This window comes from Callionymus lyra, chromosome 8 (genome assembly GCF_982586985.1).
Source record: "Callionymus lyra chromosome 8, fCalLyr1.hap1.1, whole genome shotgun sequence".
NCBI classification, from domain to species: domain Eukaryota; kingdom Metazoa; phylum Chordata; class Actinopteri; order Syngnathiformes; family Callionymidae; genus Callionymus; species Callionymus lyra.
Genome location: NC_141825.1, coordinates 13,822,154 through 13,842,988, shown reverse-complemented (window position 1 = coordinate 13,842,988; position 20,835 = coordinate 13,822,154). Strand labels below are relative to the sequence as shown.

Below are 20,835 nucleotides of genomic sequence, written 5' to 3'. Positions count from 1 at the left end.
TTTGTGCCGGAGGGTCAAACACACATATTTGCGTACACATACAGAGCACGAACTGCAGGAAGCGGATCACAAAAGGTGCAGATCTAGAGCCCCCAGAGTGTGTGACCGTGTCTTTATGTGCTCATGAAAAGCACGTTTGTGTTCGCGGGAGGACGAGAAAACATGAAATTGAGAGAAATAGCATCAAGTCGAAAGTATTATACACTTCAACAGAAGCTCTTTACTATGGTGTGTGTTGGCAAGAATCTGGCGATGTGTGTGAAGTATCAAAATATTGTTGTGGTATTGTCCAAATACTTGACTCTGGTGTTGCAAAATGTAACCAAAATAAGTCCAGACATCAGCTTTAGAAGCTGCTGGAGTCGAATGTATCCTCTCGACCTCAGTCATTGCCAGGATTACATTTTTTCCTTCAGCTGCGGACGACATAATAACAGCTGCCATTTAGCAATCTAAATCAATTATTTTATTTGTTTACTGTATCCTCCTGTCCTCAGTCATTGCCAGGATTTCATTTTTCCTTCAGCTGCGGACTACCTAATGACAGCTACCATCTAGCAATCTAAATCAATTATTTTATTTATTTACTGTATCCTCTCGTCCTCAGTCATTGCCAGGATTACATTTTTTCCTTCAGCTGCGGACGACATAATAACAGCTGCCATCTAGCAATCTAAATCAATTATTTTTATTTATTTACTGTATCCTCCCGTCCTCAGTCATTGCCTGGATTTCATTTTTCCTTCAGCTGCGGACGACTTAATAAAAGCTGCCATCCAGCAATCTAAATCAATTATTTTATTTATCAACTGTATCCTCTCGTCCTCAGTCTTCGCCAGGATTACATTTTTTCCTTCAGCTGCGGACGACATAATAACAGCTGCCATCTAGCAATCAAAATCAATTATTTTATTTTTTTACTGTATCCTCTCGTCCTAAGTCTTCGCCAGGATTTACATTTTTCCTTCAACTGCGGGGGATATAATAACAGCTGCCATCTAGCAATCGAAATGAAATATGGAATTATTTAACTCATTTACTGTATCCTCTCGTCCTCAGTCATTGTCAGCTACTCCCGTGAATTCATTGTCTCTTTAGCCTCCTTTTTAGAAAATATTTATATCTTTTTAAGATATATATCAATTCAGTGCAGTTAAATATCATAGTAAAAACAAATATTGTGGTTTTATATACATTTCCATGCAAAAAATGTTTTCTTATGTAGTAGAATTAGTAGCACAACACAAGCAACAGGAGTGAAGAAGAAATTGTTTGGTGATTGTGTTGTAATCACTCTCCGACAAAGAGATTGAGGAATCCTTCAAAAATAATTGTGGATCCAGATGGTCCTTCCGAACACTTACAAAATGTAATCATGTGATCTTATAAGTACTGTGTGATATATCGTTGAATAAACCCTTCTGTTTAATAAAAGCATTAATAGAAATGATAGAATAGTCTCACCTGTCGCCCGTCAGACCTCCACAGCCCGTTGCTGGTCTTGGTGGGAGCAATGGTGACCACGGGAGGGGTTCCAGGAACGCTGTGGCCCCGTGAGTGGGCCAGAATGGGCCCTAGGGAAACCCGCTTCGGGGTTGTGACCGGTGAACTGTGGCTGGTCGCCGGGGAAGACACCGGGGATGATTCACTGCTGACGGCAGAACCTGAGTAGAGTCAGGGGGGGAGGAGAGGGTGAGTGACAGTCGAGCAGGCAGTAATGAACTGAGGCAGCTAATCAGATTCATAACATCCAGAAGAAAGCGCTCAAAAAGAACCTAAAAAAAGAAGCATCTGCGCATATTTAACCCCAATCAAGTGAATTTTAATTGCGGGACAAAAGGGTTTTGATGAGAAAACAAACGTCAAGGCGAGTGACGAAGAATGAACTGCTGGCTACAAAAGCCGATTTAACGACAGAACAGTTTCTTTAGATCTTCCAGATCAGCCGGGACCAGGGACGGTGTCGCCCCGGAGTGCTGATCCAGCAGCATCAGGCGGTAATTGTGTCGTGCTTTTTCAGCATCTCTGCACACGTTTGAAGGTGGAAAACACAGGAAAACAACTACGACAGTAGCTGAATAAACAAGACACAGTGAGGGACTAAGGTGGACTATTTTCGCAGGTTTGATGTCGCGAGGAAGGTTGTCTGATCGGATTTATATTCAAGGCGTGAGCTCTACAGTTAAATCAAGGTTAAAATGATTACTTTAGTAATAACACGCCACTTTTAGAATCACATTAGAATAAGAAGTCTGTCAGCATAATAACTCTAACTCTAATAACTTCAACTAGAATAGGATTGTTGGACCAAAAATAGATGTCACAGTTTGGTGGTGTGTCCTGAAATGCCATCTGGATCCACAACTCTTTTGAAGGAGTTGTGAAAAAGGTTTATATGTCTTTAGATAAGTTGCATTAGTCACTTTCTGAGGTGAATTAAAAATTGTATCCGACCAAATCCAGAAACTTTAGGAAAGAGTAAAACTATTCTGGGACAATTTGAACAGCCAAAATAACTGGATTTAGGGTCAAAACCTGACTAATAAAAGGAAGTAGATATTATATATATAAACATGCTTTCAACTCTGACAATTTACAGTCACATTGGTTAACGCCGAGTGGATCATTTTTTTACGAGGCCACATAAGGACGTTGAACCATTTGGTTGATGTGCTACATTAATCCTGATAATACCAGAGTAATTATAGGTGTTAAGGGTTAACAATCTGAAACAATATTAGTACAAGTACATCAACAAAATACAAAGAGTTTCTCTCAAGCTACTTGTGTACTTAAAGAATTTGGGATTTTTGGGCAAACAGGATGAATAGAAATGGAAAAGAATAATCAGGGGAGATATTTTGTGAAGAATTGTTGTATCATGTATCATATTTAAGGATTTAATAGTTTCTTTTTTTTTACATTATAAGACACCGGATCGATTCTTGATCCCCTTCCTTCGCATATTTGACAAAGTATTCGTCACTATCTCTTGACACTGAGATCAAGTGTTAATGCAGTTCATTTAGCAGGTACAGTTCATTTACCTAAAAAGATGCGACAGCCACCGTCACCAGGACTCTTTTCAACCTTTCTTTTCTTTTCGCGGAGAACAGGCCAGGTCAGGACAGGTAATCTCTACTCTCCTTGACATTTGAGTTGACAAATATGGGCAAGGCTTCGATAAACAGTTTTCCCTCTTGTCCCGGCGACAGCATCTAATCTTCCCATTCGATTGAAGTATGTCTCAAATCACTTTTTCGACGTCATCTCAAGAGAGAAATAAGTCCAAAAACAGGAACTACAGAAGTGTAACTATATGGCTCAGGATAAGTCACTAAACACTAAACAATAAAGTGGTCTTCAAGGAAATGCTTCTTCCTAACAACTCCCACTTGTTAACCAAAGAAGGAAGCGTCATCCTCCCATCAATTCTAAAAAAAAACAGTGTCCAGCTTAAAGGCACAAACGCGCCGCTCCTCACACTCTAGTTGGCAATGTAAGAAAGCAGAAAATAATGAGTGAAGGTGGTAAGTGAAAGCCGACGTGTAGCCGCGATGAAGATAAAGAGCTGCAGGGTAATGGAGAGAGCAAACAAGATGGAGAGCCGGGCAGAAGAAGGGGAGGAGGAGGAGGAGGAGGAGGAGGAATCGGAGAGACAGAGCTTGTTATAATTGGCTGTAATTAGATTCTCATTATCAGGAGATGAATGGAAACGAAATAGGGAGGAGATGGAGAGGAAGAGGTCAGAGGAGGTCACCTCTTATCCCACACCTTCATTAGAACACCAATGAGCCGCTGGAACACACACGGAGTACACACGACGCGCTCACAGACCATCTGAGATTTATTTTTTAAAGGATGAAAACAAACTAAATCAGGCATATCTTTGACGCTAAATTGATTTTAACTCCAAAGTAAGGACAGAAGACATTCAGGCAAATTCAATTAAAAAATAGATTATTTAGCTTAATTTACATAACACATTGTTTTACTCAGGAAGGCCTTTGTGGCTTAAACTGTTGCAGTGCTTTATGGGTACAAGAATGTAAGTCATATGTACGTTACTAGCCTTATCTGGAAGTCAGTTTGACACGTAGGATACAAATCTTTCACTTGATATCTTTAAAGACCAGAAATGTCACTGATAACATTTTTCAAAACCGCAAAATACGCTTTAAAAAGTGCTGATTTTGCAATATTAGAAAAGCTCCTACAGTGGTAGTTACTAAGAGTTATTTAGAGGCAAAATAAAAAAAAAGCTTTTCAAAGAAACCGACGCACAAGCACTACTTCACACAAAGCTTGCTGTGTGATTTATTTCACTCCTCATACTCTTCAGGAACCAAGGTCTATCCCATATGTTGGTCATGTTAGCTTTGGAGGGAAGATACTTTTCAGATTTTCATGGAGTTAAAAAGAAGACAAGCTTGCTTTTTTGATGCAATCCAGCCTTAACCTCAAGTGTTTTTTACTTGAGTTTGAAACCACTGGTTAAGTTTCTTGCATTATATTTTGAAAATAATTTGGGTTTTTAGGTTTTGTGAGCCAGGCTGATGAAAAAATAGGATTTGTTAGATCAAGGTTTGGCTTTCATGGTTGAAAGTCCTAGTTGTTGTGTTTGAGTCCATGCATGCTAGCTCAGCTTCACTTCTGTGCTTAAGCTAGGCAAACACAAACGCTTTGAACAGTGTAAACATGACTCCTTTTTTTTTTTGATCTCCCTGGTCGAGGGTCTTGTCTTGGTCTCTGGTTCTCTTTATCTCGCCCAGTATTGGGCGGTAATACGTGGTCTCGAAGCATAATGCTTTTTCCTAACCCTCTTAAGGATATGCTGATATATATTGTACATATATTGTATATACTTTTTATTTATTTGTCTCAATCTCTGTCTGGTCTCATCTGGAAAAGTTTTGGTTGGGTATTTACACATTGTGGTCTTGGTCTAAGGCGGTCTTATCCACAAGTCTAGTATCTATCAAAACATAGTAGTACCCTGAAGGCATATTATCTTGTTTCCCTCCAAAATAAAAAGGAGTTTCAACGGAAAACTTAGGCAATGAAATCCAATATGTCACCTTTTATTAAGATTATTAATGACACATGTGCCCACATTATCATATTATTGGATTATTCCTGTGCGTCCAGGTAGCCGCCGTTGAAGCAGGTGTCTCTGAGGACCACCGCGAGACCTCAGGCCATCAAAGTGCAGGCGGCGCACTCGCAACCCCCTTTTTCTTCATCCAACACAAATATCAGCAGTTTTCAGGGGAGCTCATTATAGAAGAGCGGTTGCATCAGCTCCAACTCACCTCTCGGATCTTCTGCCTGTTTGGCCAGTTTACGGAGGGCAGCGGCGAAGCCAGAGTTTCCAGACTGAGCCGTGTTCCCATTGGTTAGTGGGCTGATGGGGGTAACGGTGGCGGTGGTGCGGGTTGCCGTGGAGATCATTCCTATTGATGATGATTTGTTGGACTCATGGTTCATACCTGAGGGGGAACAATGGGGTAGAAGAAGAAGAAAAAGCGGTCAGAATGACATGAATGAACATCCTCCTACACCAGCACTCGAGAGACACTTTTTATGCTTTTGTGTCTCGGGCGTCACGGCGAGCGTGTGCATGCGTAGGGTCAGCCACCGCCAGCGCGCAGAACAGAGCGAGAGGAGCTGTGTCAAACAGAGCAGTGACCCTAATAGCAAATCACGCACATGAGCGCACACATGTCCATTTCCTCAAGGGACCCCAGCCAGCACATCTTAAGACCCCGGGAGTGTCTGCACACGCACTGTGTTGCTGCGTTTTTTTTTTTTAAAGCACACACAAACACACACACAACACGGCGGCGGAGGTGTAAACGTGTCTATCAACCGGGGCGGGCGAGATATATATATGGTCGCCCTCTCCCCGACTCCTTTTACCCCCTCGTGACCTACTAATGTTAATTACCGCTGGAATTAGCCGGCAGACCCCCACCACCACACTTCACCGATGACCTCATTACTATGACAATACACACACTTGACCATTCACATGAAAAAAACGACTCTTTAAATCCAAACATAGTTTATCGTTCAGAACATTGAGAAATCAAATGTAGGATGATTTCATTGAATAGTTTTATTGAAGGAAAGTTTGTGAAGCTATAAAATGTTAATATAAACACTTAATGCTAATAACAGTAAAGTGTTCACCGCAGAGATCATTAATAAAAAGGTGATAAAAAAAACAAAAAATGTGTGTTTGTGTGTTTAGACGTGTGTGTGTGTGTGCTGAGCCCAGCAGTCAAGTGGAGATATGATAAGACACTTTCTATCGACTCCCTCTCTCTCTCCCTCTCTCTCTCCCTCTCTCTCTCTCTCTCTCCTCTACTCACTCACTTCTTTCTCGACTTCCTTCCTTCCCCTCCCTCACCCCCCGACTCTCTCCTTCATTTATCTCCGGCGTGCTGAAGCTTCACTTAACAAAGCCAACACATATCATCTCCCCTCTTCTTTTTTTCTTTCTTCCCTTTTTCGCAAAAACAATCGTCTGTTTCCCCCCCCAGACTCACAGGTACCGGATGTGTAACACACACACACACACACACAAACACACACACGAAGCATGTGTCCACAATTCAAACATGCAAACACTCACCCTCCTGCTCACTCTCCCTTCTTCTTCTCGTCGTCTTTCTGCTCCTCTGTGAGTCTCTCTCTTCCTCTCAGCCTTGCAGCTGCTATATGATCACGTGACCTCTTTTCTATCCCTTCACCTCCCCCCCCACACCCACCCACCCTCATCCACTGCCCCCCCTCCTCCTCCTCCTCCTCTCTCTCATCACACCCCTCCCATTCCTATCTTTCTATTACTCCCTCCATCCCACCTCCTCCCCTGCCACTCTTCATATCCTCCTCTCCTTCGCTGTCCCTTCTCTCCATCTCAAACTGTGCTCTCTGTCGTTTTCTTTTCGCTCTTCATTATTCATCTTTCCTCCTTTGGCTCGCACTCGCGAGAGGGTGGCGGCGGCGGCGTGATGGGGGGAGTGGGAGAGGGAGGGAGGGTGCTGACGGAGAGAGAGAGAGGGGGTGTGTGTGTGTGTGTTGGGAGGAGGGGGCGGGAGAGAGGGGTCGATGTGGGTAGCGCTTACCCTCCATCCATCACTCTATCTCTCCCCGCTAGTCCTTCCTGTCTGCTCGGCCACAGGGTGAGGCAGGGGGGTGGGGGGGGAGGTTTCTGACAGTGACCCTTCACCTCTCGCCTCTGACCCCCCCAACCGCCCCCGCCTCAGACAGCAGGAGGTTGGAGGAGGAAACATCAGAGCCGAAACACAAATAAAGACATTAACTCCCCACAGCGATGTTGCTTTTTAAAGGTGATGAGTGAGCAGTTCTGGAAGTGTTCGCATCCAAAGTGTTAAATATTAGTTAAGCCTAATCATTGCTTTTTTTTATTTTCTCTTTTTTTTTTTTAACTCTACGTAAACATAGTCATCAATATTGACACACCGAGCTTTAAAATACGCCTTCGCACATCACACGCTTCTCTAAAGCACGATCTTCCTCTCTCTTTGCGCTTGATGGATCTACTGACTCCTTTAAGAAACATCTTAAGACGTTTCTATTTGTTCAGGCTTTTCCTTGAATTTCTCGAACTCATGTGTTGTTCTCAGTATTATCTTGATCTTTAAAGTATGTTCTTTTTTGAGTATTGTTTTGATTGTTTAAGCGCTTTGTGACCCTGGTCTCGAAAAGCGCTATATAAATAAATATTACTTACTTACTTACTTACTTACTTCTTTGAGTCTGATCTGTATGTTGGCGCCGTTTTTTTTACCATTTGTGTTGTTTTGTTGTTTTTTTCCATCTCCAAAAATCAAAATATAGAAACTGGGTTTGAATACAGACTAAATGACGACTGGCTTCAAAAAAATACTCGCTTTCCAATGCTGAATCGCTGTAGAAAGTTCAGGTCAAACAGGTTTGTTATGAGGTTGTCTTGAGTTCCTCAAGAGCCCTCAGGGGCCACATTTTATACAGTGACTGTTGAGAGGGGCCACACAGCAAAAATAAAGGTGCAACAATAAATAACCAAAATAATAAAGCTACAAAAACAAATTGAATAAAATCAAGATAAATAGGGTACAAATGTTCTTTTATATATTCATTTTTTAATCAAGATTGTTAGAATATTCACTATGCTATTAACGAGCAATAAATACTCGTAAAAATTACAAAAAAGGCTCATATTTAGTATTTAATTTGTAAAAAATATAAGAAAACTACTAAATAAAATCATTAGTTTCTAGTAGATTATTAAACGTACGAGGGCCACATAAATGCAGTAACAGGACCGTATGAGCCACGCTACTACAGGTCAGCTCAACAGTGAGTTTAAGAGAATTATTTTTAGCTTCTGAGCCAAGTCCAAATGGAAAACCCAGGTTTTCTATCGGCAGAAGAGAGGGCAGGAACCAGAGTATTAGTTTATTATAATAAATCAAGCCAGGTCTAATGAGGGGGGACCGAGAGCAGTGAACAGTGTCGAGCTATGAACCTGGAAAAACCACAGGAGCTGGAAGTTTTCTTTCTACGAAGAATCAACTGATATTGTCGTGGAAATATTGACGGGAGGAAACAACCACATACGGATCGTAAAATAACATGAAAAAGTGAAAAAAATAGAATATCTGAACCCAAAACGGTTGTGAAAAACTCGTAAGGCTTACAAGCAACCCGTAAGGTGGGTGTTTTTTTTTCTATTTTGTGTTTGTGTATTTAATTAATTGCGAGTAATTCCTGTGTGTGAAGTGAAGTGAAGTGTCAATAGCCCTGTGAATAACTCGCCGTCAATCCGGCGTTGCTGTTCAGGATGCCATATTTGCTTCATTAGCCTGTGACCTTCAGCTGTTTTTGGTCCGCCTTTGCATCAACGTGTGAAGCAGCAGGGATCAACAAGCAAGACACGAGTCTCCGAGGGGGGTCTTTGGCTAAAACCTATGAGACGAGTCCAGCGTCACCTTCAGTGATCAAATCACTGCCACCAGGTTAAATGTGTTTCCTTTAGAAATTAGCACATTTGCACCATGAAGGTTAAACCTGTTGAGTCAGGGTTAGGACGGACTTAATATTCTTTATTTTAATAAAACATTTTACCATCATAACCATTAAGGTTTAGACAAAAAATAGATCAAATGATGTCGATTGTATTATTGCTGAAGGGAAATATATCCTCTTCCTTAATAATTCACTTTAAAAATGAATATATATATATATATTTAGTTTGAATTGACTATACATTATATATTACAATGTTATATTTGGTATCAATTGACAACTTTAACATATTTATTAATATAGAGGACACTTTAGTTCCATCTTTGGATTCAGTTATATATTGATCCTTTTACAAAAATCGTTTTTTTATCTTTTCTCCAGGGGGTTTTTACAAAAATATTAACATTTTCGATGAAAATAAATGAAGGTAAATGTTTTAACTGAAGGCCAGTCACCAAATTTCAAAGCTCTCTTCACATTGCTGTATGATGTGAAGACCGACACCCCGATAAACCGACAAACCAAATCTTAAAATAGAATTCAAGTCTAACCACACACACACAACAAGAGTGTACACACGGTTTGTAACCATAGTGGGGGGGTGTGTGTGTGGGGGGATTCTGCATCGTCAGCTCATTAAAACAGCCTTAGTGCGTGTGTGAACTCCTGCTTTTGTGTGTGTGAGTGCATGCAAGCATGCGTGTCTGTGTGTGTGTGTACATGCTCAGAAAAGGGTCATTAGGAAGTAACAAGAGGTTGGAACACACAACCTTCTCATTAACCCTCATCACATTGGCATGTCTGAGACAGTGTGTGTGTTAACACACTGACATGAAATTGACCGACCGTGTTTATGTTAATTAACAATTACCGACAAGTAACTAGTATTTACCAAAACTGTGTGTGATTTAAGGATTCAGGAGTTTCTACCGCAGCGGATTTAAGTGCGTTTTCTTTCAACTCAGGACGAGTGCACTGTTGTCTACTAGCTAAGCTAGCGAGTGTAGCTTATAGCTTGACATTTACTTTACATTAATAACTACATTAAACAACTACTATTAATAGCAAATAAATCACATTAAATCCAAGGTATTTATGTGACGTCGCTTAAAGAAACTGTGTCTTTGTAATGATCCATGTTAGTTTATCTGTTGTTTTGAAAACATATTTTTATTGATTTTAAAGCATAAGGACAAACATTAAAAAAAGTTAAAATACCAAGAAAGATCCCACCCTGCACCCGTGTAAGAAACTTTTCCCATAATAACCTCCCCACCCCCTCTTCACATTCATTGTTAAAAATTAAAAATAATACAAATAATAATACTGGTAAAACATTTGTATAAAAGAAATTGACAATGTTTTTGTTTTTTAAACTTCAAATTATATTTTTACTCTAAAAAGGACAATGTAAAGATTATAATTCTACTAATTTAATTATTTAACTATTTATTATGAATTATTTGGTTAAAAGAAAATGAGATTTCTTTTAATATTTCTTATAATAATAATCTACTTTCTTGACAAAAACCTCCAAGTTCTTGCTTATAAATTGACATTGAAACATGCATTTTGTTCTAAAAAAAAAACATTATTCAAGACACATTTTCAAGACACTGTGTAATATACTGTAAAAGAAAGAGACCAATTTGTAGTAATGAGCTGTAAAGCAAAGCATGTTTAACAAATCAACCCAGAGCTGAGATAAGCACAGGTTTGGGTGTCCTCACGGCCGCAGAAAAAGACAAAGAGGAAAAGTAGCCAAATGTTTTACAGCCTCTTAAACTTGTCTGTAATAGCAGTCAGAGCGGCGTCAACACAGCAGTCTCCGGGGTGACTCCCGGGGCTGATAAATGGCTTTACTAGCTCCACTCACTCCGCAGCTCGCACTGAAACACTTAACACTTCCTTACAAACCATAAACAGCACACATGCCCTCCTGCTCGGGAGTCGTACTCGCGCACCGACACGACGGTGTGACACGACGTCCACAACAACCCGACTCGTCTTGTGTGAGGCCATCGCGGATAAACACGCCGTCAGCTGACGGAGAAGGAGTTTTGTGTGCATGTGACCCCTCGGGACCCGCCAGCCAGAAAACATTTATGGTGCTGAGATAAATGGAGCAGAAAACCACACTCAGTAATAAGGAACACCTCCAGCAGCAAGAACGAGGGGAAGAGTCAGAAGAGAGGAATTTGTAGTTGAGACTATCTTTCTATTGTCACGTTTCTTTAACTCGTCAAATATTACAACCATTGTTGTGTTTTGAGTGGTGGTTGTGTGTGTGTGTGTGTGTCCTGTGATGGACCTCATGCTCGCTAGAACAGGATCCATCCGCCTGCAACACTATATGTGTGTCACACTCCAGGCCAGGGGCCCAAATCATTGGTTTGTGGCCCACCATCTAGTTGTGTTCACGTCAAATTGACGCTGAATATTGATGTCAACAATTATACAATCATGATTCCGATAACTGTTAAACTGATCGTGAAGGAGTGGAACTTTGACAGGAGTGCTTTGGTGAAAGGGGGACAAACGGAGGGTTAATTGAGAAACATTTTGATTCCAAGAAAAGATAATATCAAAGTCAGAATCATACTTCCTGTAAAAGACAGTTTGGTAATCATAGATTTAGTTTATCAGGCATATTTACTCATTACTTATTGACTTATTTACAATATACATTTGTTTGTCCAATTGCTTTCGTTGCTATTTACTGATGCATACTTCATTTCTGTAAAAAGAGAAATCACAGTAATAATTCTATTAAAGCGATTTTATGTGATTTGAAGTAGAGCGACGCCACTGGACTAAAGTGGTAGTGTTTAGCCCGACGGGAGACCACATTTCCCATGAGCACTCACTAAACGTCGCAAAAGTTGACATGTCCCGGTTTGCTACAGTTGGACGAATTTTCTGTTTTAGACTTCCATTGATAAATGAAGGATGAATATCGATCGTAATGAATCAGATTCTGGATAATTAAATATGCGTGATATCTAGCATGTTCACACCATCTCCAAGAACTTTTTCAGTGAAAATAAAAATCACACAAAACACCTCAAGTTACGGTAAATGAGTCATTCAACTAGTTTTAAAATTGATTTGTCATCACAAGTTATTTTAGTACAAAAATATTAAAGGTTCCCAAAACTACCTAGAGCTGCTTCAATCGGATTATCTTCAATTCCAAAATATGCTCCAAGTCATTTCAGTTTTATCGCCTCCATCAAGGAGGTGGTTGTGAAAATAATAACTATAAACAAACATTTCCAAGTGTTATGAAGGACCATCCGGATCCACCATTATTTGCGAAGGATTCATCAGTCTGTGTCGGAGCAAGTTTTGTGATGCTGCTAGGGCTCCCTTGAAAAAGAGGTTTTTAATCTCAATGGGACATTTCCTGGTTAAATAAAGATTTAATACAAATACAATTAAAAGGGGAGGCAAGAAAAAATGGATACACGGAAATATCAATATGTTATTTTTCACAATAGTGCATTCAGTACTATATCTATATTTACTATATATATATATATATATATATATAAATAAATAAAGGAGGCTAAAGTTAATTTCTTTATGTTAAGTACATTTCTGTATTAAACCGGCCATTAAATGGCAGCAGTTATTACGTCCTCCGCAGCTAAGGGAATTATTAATTCCTGGGAATGACTGAGGACGAGAGGATACAGTTAAAGATGATGTTTGGACATATTTTGGTTTCATTGCAAATAAAAGCAGTTATGACTTCTTCAAAAGTCATGTGGTCTGTAAATTCTTTAAAACTACAGTCAACTACTCGGAAAATACTACAAGTATGTCTTTGTTGCTGCAGTATTACAATATATTGTATTGTTGCCCCTGTATCTTGATATACATCATATTGCCAGGTTCTTGCTGGTACAGACCACTAAATGCTTCTGCCACCTGCTGTCCAATTAAGCTCATTTATATTAATTATATTTTAAATGTTATAAAAGGCATTGAACTGATAGTCTCGTGTCATTCTAATGTCAGAAATAATTAAGCTTATTAGTAAAAAATGTAACTTAATAATGACAGAACTTGTTCCTTGAGAGTACAATGAAAATGATCTACGGCATGACAAGGCAAAAAGAGTTGACGTCAGGTGTATGAAATATCTCCAGGAAGTTGAAAAGGCTGTTAGGAAAGACGATATCAGAAGAGGTATTTGAATAAACTCCCCCCTTTCCTTCTGCCACTCGCCTGCAGATATTCTCGCTGTGTGACCTCATCATGATCAATGCACTTGTCTACGAGCATTTTGTCACTATCAGTCAGATGCAGAGAGGAGATATAAATAGCTACTGTTTAGGGACCCTCACACTTTTGTTTATCCGCGCCCGCATTATCATTTCCTCGTGACAGTCTCCGGGCTCCTCGACTACATCTTTGTTTTCTCCCCATCGATCCCTTCCCGCGGCTCCGTCTCTCGCCGCTTTGATTCATCCACGACACCAAACCATAAAACACATCCACAGGATTCGGCGTAGTTTTGGACGCTTGTGACAGACTTGAGGGTCAAGTCGGGCAGACCGAGACTGTGACGGAACCGCGTGGCCCGGAGGCTGACTCGGCTCAGCAGGTGCCGCGGTGGCGAGTCCTGAACCATCTGAGCAAACACGAGGCAGGACAGCACACGCCGGCTGCACAAAGACAAGGATGCACGCAGGGGCAGGTGCTGGATCAAAACACCGTGCACCGGTGAAGACATCACAACTCACCGTAGCGTTAAAAAAAAAAAATGGATGCTTTATGGATTATTCCTGGTAAATGATGACCACACGGGAGGATGGAGGAGAGCAGGCCTCTGGCTTTGGCACTTTTATTGCCATCATCAGGTGGAGTGAGTCAGCTAGTGTACGCGCGGAGCAAAAATAATACACTTTGTGTCAGCGAATCATGCTCCTTCACTTTCGATCGGAGATGCAGATTTTTTGTTTGAGTAAACAAAAACATTATGACACAAACAAGCATTTTTACCCATGATGTGCTGCAACAGTTAAAGGTCACATTTGTAAAAACTATTCACTAGAATGTTTCAGAAAGGAAAAAAAACATATTCTGATTTTCTCAATAGATTAATAAGGTCATGCCAGAGATGAGATAACCCTTGTGTTATCTCAGGGTCAAGGTGACCCGAAGGCCAAGTCAAGGTGAACGACCTCCCTGGCTTCCAGAAATACACATGCAGTGGTGGAGGTTGTTCACCTTGATCCAGAGACACCACAAGGGATACCAGAAAAACATTTGCTTTCGGGGGCCTTTGGGTCACCTTGACCCAGATACAAAAAAAAAGTGTTAAAGCTTTGAGTCGATGGCTATTTCTCCACCACAAGTGTCCTCTGGGGTCACAAATGTACTTTAAATATGGTTCATAAACGAGTATAAACCATACGCATGAAGAGGATCTTCTACTGTATATATCTTAATTTTAGGTGTTTTTCTTGATGACCTAATGCCCATGTGACCTGTTCAAAAGGTAATCTGATTAAATATTGGTAATCTGATTTGATCGAATCTAGAAAATGGGTCGCTCAAATGGGAGAAAGGGATCCTAAATCGGATTGGATCATATAATCCGATTCTTGTTTTAATCAGCATCAAACCTTCAGTTTGTGAGGTTCGAAACTTGTCAGGATCTGGATAACTTTAACCCTCGTGTTATCTCTGGGGTCAAGGTGACCCGGTGGCCCGAAAACAAATGTGTTTGAGGTATCCCTTGTGTTGTTTCTGGGTGAAGGTGAACGACCTCCATCACTGAATATGTATTTAGAGAGCCAGAGAGGTCGTTCAGGTTTACACAAAGACAACACAAGGGTTAATTTAAAAAAAAAGAAGATCTTAACAGGGGGTAGGAATACAAGGTTGATTTAAGAATGGATATGTATGTTAATTTTTGAAATTGGTCAAATAAACAACCTGTATTATTTTTTTGTATATACTTTTGTTAAAATTTCGCATTTGAATTGTTTAACTGTTGCAGTGATAAAGTAGATAAAGTAGACAAAGTCTACCAATTAAACCTTTAAAATATAGTAAAAAGGATCTCAATTAATGAAATAATTAAAAAAAAGTCAGAGTTCAATAACAAGCAAACATGCTCAATTCAATACTTAAGTCATTCGTCACTGTATATTTATTTCTTGATTTGTCCTTCAAAACTGTGTATCTGCATCAGGGTGATCCAATACAACGCTGCTTTAAAAAAAAAAAAACTGGTATAAAAAGTAAGACGGATTTCTTAAAACAGGATTGCAAATTATGGCATTTCCAATATCTGGATCATTTTAATCCAGATTACATATTTTTAACAACGTAAAACACCAATTTGGATCACAGCACAATCCTCAAACAATATTCCAGTTGCCTTTACCTTTTTTCTTACTCCAATTTGTTAGTGTCTTCAACATATAAACAGTTTCTACGAAAGGTTTGTACGAAAGCTCGTGCCATTTCGAAACCTGAGCGGACCAGTGTTACGGGGTCCAATGTTAACCCCAGAATGACTGCAAGATACAGTTTAAGATGATCTCACTTTTACAGTACAATCCAAAAACCATGTGTTCTTATGTTATCTATACATATCTCTCTCTCTATGTAGGGGTGAATATAAGGTGCATGGAAGTGTGAGGAGCACAGATGAGATGATCTATATGCAGGTAATTAAAGAGATTGGAGGGTTTACTCAGCAACCCCTGCAGAGCAGCTGGTCCACGGCAGGTCAGCAGCAGCACATGGTGCACGGAGGTGTGTGTGTGTGTGTGTGCGCGCGTGCGCGTGCTGAACTCCACCTGCGGGTCTGTGTACACACACAAAGGAGAAGTGATCCGCTTGACTGCTGCTAATGCGCCCGGCGGCATCTATCTCAGCCAAACAATACACTCGCTGTTAAAGGTTCCGGATTAAAAAAAAAAAGAAGAGCGACTCCTTCAGCTCCCAAGGGTGCTGAGTGACAAGGACACCGGGTGACACACTCTTCCTGCCCGTTAAGTTTACCCGGAGCAAACAGCAGCGGGTGTTTGATCAGCGACAAGTTTGACAACATAAGATCCCCATTTACCTCGAGAAACATTTTCAGACGCCGCCGCACCTTGTGCAGGCAGATGCGTCATGTTCGCGGTAGACACCGGAAGTGGCAATTACCGCCGACAAAATAAAAGTATACAATCAGACGCCATATGTGGGGTTATTCCCAGGGAAACTGCGCGTTCATGTATGTTTGATGACGCAGCGGTAGCGATTTGATATCAACGAAGATGTTGCAATCATTTTATTTAATTTAAAATCCACGCGTTTTATTTGACAAGGTTCAACCGGAAGTGGCTTTGTAGTACTCCCCGTCAATCTGAACCAGTTTGATTACTTGCTAAATCAATCACACTATGCAATCTTGACGCTTTCAACGGTTAAAAACAACACAAGACGCCATCGGGGGAAGAAAAAACATGAGCGCAAACGAAAACTATCACAGCCGGGAATGTCGACAAGCGATGAAGTCCAACTGCGCCTCGTTGTCCCGAACACTAAAAGACTCGCATTCGGACTTGTTCGCGCATTCCTCGTTTCACTTCGGGTTCAAAAAAAAAATAAAGTGCACTTTCTTCCGAAAAACTTACCTCTGCGTGTGAGGAGCGAGCATGTCTGCGGGACTTACGTCAGAAGAAACAGTGTGATCGCCGGAAGACTGAAGCTGCGTGATGTTGGAGGAGAAGGACAACACTGTCCTCTGAGAGAGGGAGGTGAGAGAGAGAGAGAGAGAGAGAGAGAGAGAGAGAGAGAGAGAGGGAGGAGGAGGAGGAGATGAGTAGGGAGGGAGGGAGGGAGGGGAGCGAGCACCTGCTCCCTGGAGCTCCCAGGAGAGATGGAGGAGAGGGAAGAAGAAGATGTGGCCCCGGACTAGTGCTGATACCTCACAGCATGGACGCGTTTACTGTCCGCTGGAGACTGATCTGGTTCAAGTCAGCACAGGTTGATGTTCGCGAGATCATTTTATTTGTCTTGTTCTTTTGCCCTGTGGCTGCTGGATCAGGAAAACACTGCTGCTGCTGTCACTGGTACATGTAATAACCCCGGTCTGAATAAGACAATAGAGAATTTGTAAATAACTAAATACAAGTTGTTTTTTTTCAAGTCAGCTGGAACTGAAAAATATCTTGTGCTTTTTTTGTAAAGCTTCTTTGTGTTGACCGCTAAATAAATACAATGTTTATTATTTTTTACCATGATAGGGATCAGCAATAAAACAACTACCATGATTCAAGGTAGGGAATCAGCCCCAGGCTAAGCATCGTAAACAAAAAATGACCAGCAAAGCATTTTGGGGAGTTTTTAAGTGGTTTCCAGTGTTGTGTATCGACCCTTGAACGATGAGGAATTGAAAAAAAAACCATATTGTCGTCATAGTAGTTGGTCTTCATCGTATTCTGTTTTTTTTATAATGTATAATGTAATGTAAGAAATCCTTCAAAACTGTCCTGGATCCAGATGGAGTTACTGATCTCCACGTCTAACATTTAATCATCTGTTCCTTGTGAATTAAGTGATTAATGATACCAACAGATAACAGTGGACAAAGACATAATCTCGCTGGAGGAGATAAAAATGTAACGATCGATACAGGCTTGAATATTAAGAAGGAAAACACATTAACAACGACACTTTATTTACCCATCACATACTGTACGTTCAATGTCCCTCCAAAGTTCCTCGAAATAGGCAGATCTTACACTAAACTACTTATTTTTCCCTTCTTAGCACTGACCGGGTTATGGCTGAAATATGTTAAAATAAAAAGTAAAACTTTAATCTTTATTGCCCATTTTGCTGCTATCACGAGGATTCAACAGGAACTGGACAAGCCGGACGTGTTTGCTAAGATACCAAAAGAAAAGTAAAGACACTAAAGTCCTTGCTGGTGTCCGATCGACCTTCATATTTAATGACACAATGTTTGCAAAATGAATCAAGTACTACCAAACATAGGAACTGTGACAGGTAAGACCATATAAGGTTAACCTTTCACTCAAGGTAAGTGCAGTGAAAACACATGTTTGTGTTTACATCTACATGTTGTCTTTGACAGCAACAAGAAGGAGCTACTATGTTGACAAGCAGTGTTTGATTCAGTCGTTCACTGAACTTGTTAAAGTCTGATGAAGACGTTTTCCTGTTTTCCATTATGTTCTCACATCCAGATGATAAAACAGATGAAAGTGAACACAGGAGTCAAAATAAACTTCACACTCATCTCACACTGATAAATCATAATTTAAGATTTCCTTATTATAATCTATAATTAACTTTTAGTCTTTTATGAATGAAACTGATTTCTGCATTTGTCGCCCCCTATTGGTTGCTTATATAGACGCTTGTAAAATTAGTATAAATGAAAAGAAACGTGTATAATATATCGGTCTTGTTCAAATAGAAATTTCTATATTTGTAAAAATGAAAAACAACAATTAAAAAAATTGATTTGAAATGAAAGATTTTCCTGATTAAATGGGGGAAAAAAAAGGAAATGTATTTAATTTAATAAACAAGTGGACCAATCCTAATTCCAAGATATTCCCAGTCAGGTCTAAATTATTCCCAACATAAATATGTGGATGTAACATGAAAGAAAAATGTACACTTTCACACCTGATACATTTCTTTCCTAAGGTTGTTTTTCAGTTAACTATCACTTTAAAAACGAAAAAGAAAAACGTTGAATCTTCTTGACTCCAATTTTTATCTAAAGCGTTTCAATATCATCTACTGCGCCTTTAATTAGAATCACCTTCCCAGACCTGACTAGACGCTCAAATCCACCAAACATCATCCTGCACTTTAACAAACTGAGAATAAATCAAACTTTACTCTTGCGCTTCTGAAACTTGTGATTTATCACTGCAGCCAAAACACCTTGGCGATAAACATCATTGCTTCATTTTAATGAGCATTCATCTGTTGTCATCTGCTCCAGCGCGCTTAGCAACAGTAGCATTTGCTTCATTTAGTCAAATCTTTAAACGTCCCCCCCCCCCTCGGGCCCCTCTGTCTGTCTGTCAGTCTCCCTTCTTTTTTTTTATCTTCCATCTCTGCCTCCTCTCATCTCCTCAACAGCTGCTCCTTATTGCAGATATTAAACAGCTGCTTCACATCAATGTATGCGTCTCTACCTTGTCCGTTTCCCCTCGAAAAAATCCATCCCTCCTTATTTACCTTCTCAATCTTCCCCCTCTTGAAGTGTCCCCGAATTCACAGATTAGCGCCCCCTTGATTTCCCTCCGAGTATACGACGAGAATCACACGAAAGCAAGAGAAAGAGAGTGAGGCTCCTGTAATCCCTAAATCCCCGCGTGTTGTGTTCAAAACCTCCATTAGAGAGTCGACAACAATTGTGTGTGTGTGGATGGCTCGGTGTGTGTGTGTCTGCAGAGACACACGGCCCTACATGATTTATGGTTTTTGCCGTGCACAGGCGGACATGCAGTTTTCTCTGAGGTGGGTGTTTCACCTCCATCCTCTGTGACCTGCACAGGTTGTGTGTAGTGTTGTGCGTCAGTGATAAATGGTGAAATCCTCACATGTGCGGCTGCAGGTGCGGCGAGGATCCAAACCTCTGATCGAAACACATGCTGCTCTGTGTGGCTCCCAGGAGCTGTGTGTGTCTGCGTATGAGGTCAAGGCACACAGTGTGTTGTGTATTCCGCGTGTGCGACGCTGTCAAATCCCCCACTAGGCAGTGTGTAAAAGAGGCCAAGCGCACAGTCCATTATGAACTCTGGCTGTAATAGCTCTAGGAGTCTTCCTGCCTCTGGAGATCTGGTCATTAGCCTATTCCTCTCTGATAAATCACTCCATCCATCACACACACACACACACAGACGCTTGCGCATCACGGACACACACCTCTTCATCTTTGTCACCGGCTCATTTGTTTTTTTCTTTGCCGTAAAACGAAAAGAGTGTTTTGAAAGTCCACCGAATGCTGTGCAGATGTCTGTATTAATAGATGCGCCCGCTCGTATAAACACACACATGGTGTCCACACACATGGGCACACGCACACAGATGCTCATTGACGAAGGAAGCGCGGGTGTCGTATCAGCTATGAACGCCCGACTCTGATGAGGCTTCGTCTCCAGACCATAATGATGAGATTCTGCTGGAGAGGTACGACCGTCAGATGATGATGAACCACTGAGTGTTCGATTGACACGTTTCATGTATGTGGATGAGGTTTAATAAGACACAAGAGAGTACAACCCTCAAATATTATACTCGAGAAGAACTATTGTATCTCTGTTAAATCCTTTGTACACGTAATTTCACTCTGGTAAAATGTATTCAGCCTAACAGTACTCTTACTTAAGTAGATTTGTTTGCCTGAAAACCTACTCATGGAAAAGTACTATTGTTCTTATGAAGTATTACAGAAGCACAAGTTGTTTTTTTCCCACTTAAAAATATACTCATGTAAAGTACTCTTACACTACTAATATAGAGGTAAAAGTAAATTTGTTAGCTTAAAAATAAACTCATGTAAAATTACTAGTACTCTGCTACAATACTACAGGGCTAAACGTATATTTGTTAGCCTAAAAGAGTAATAGTACCCATGTAGGAGTATAATTACTCTGCGAAAATACTACAGGGCTAAACGTATATTTGTTAGCCTAAAAGACTAATAGTACTCATGAAAGAGTATTATTACTCTGCGAAAATACTACAGGGGTAAAAGTATATTTGTTAGTCTAAAAAACCAATAGTACCCATGTAAGA

General features: G+C 40.5%; 1 protein-coding gene across 2 annotated transcripts in view; it reads right to left on the bottom strand.

The window, feature by feature from the left end:
• The window catches only part of LOC148073738 (genetic suppressor element 1-like), a 46,076-nt gene that overhangs the window by 11,890 nt on the left and 13,351 nt on the right, over nt 1–20,835 (bottom strand). Inside the window, exons 1-3 of one of the 2 annotated variants that reach the window (XM_087797108.1) lie at nt 16,683–16,795; nt 5,313–5,489; nt 1,465–1,664 (exon numbers count right to left, since the gene is read on the bottom strand). In XM_087797108.1, the coding sequence (XP_087653234.1) occupies nt 1,465–1,664; nt 5,313–5,487 (375 nt within the window). In that variant the 5' untranslated portion in view covers nt 5,488–5,489; nt 16,683–16,795. Of the gene's footprint in view, nt 1–1,464; nt 1,665–5,312; nt 5,490–16,682; nt 16,796–20,835 lie in introns of those variants that run through there. The other variant, XM_087797107.1, reaches the window with a different exon arrangement.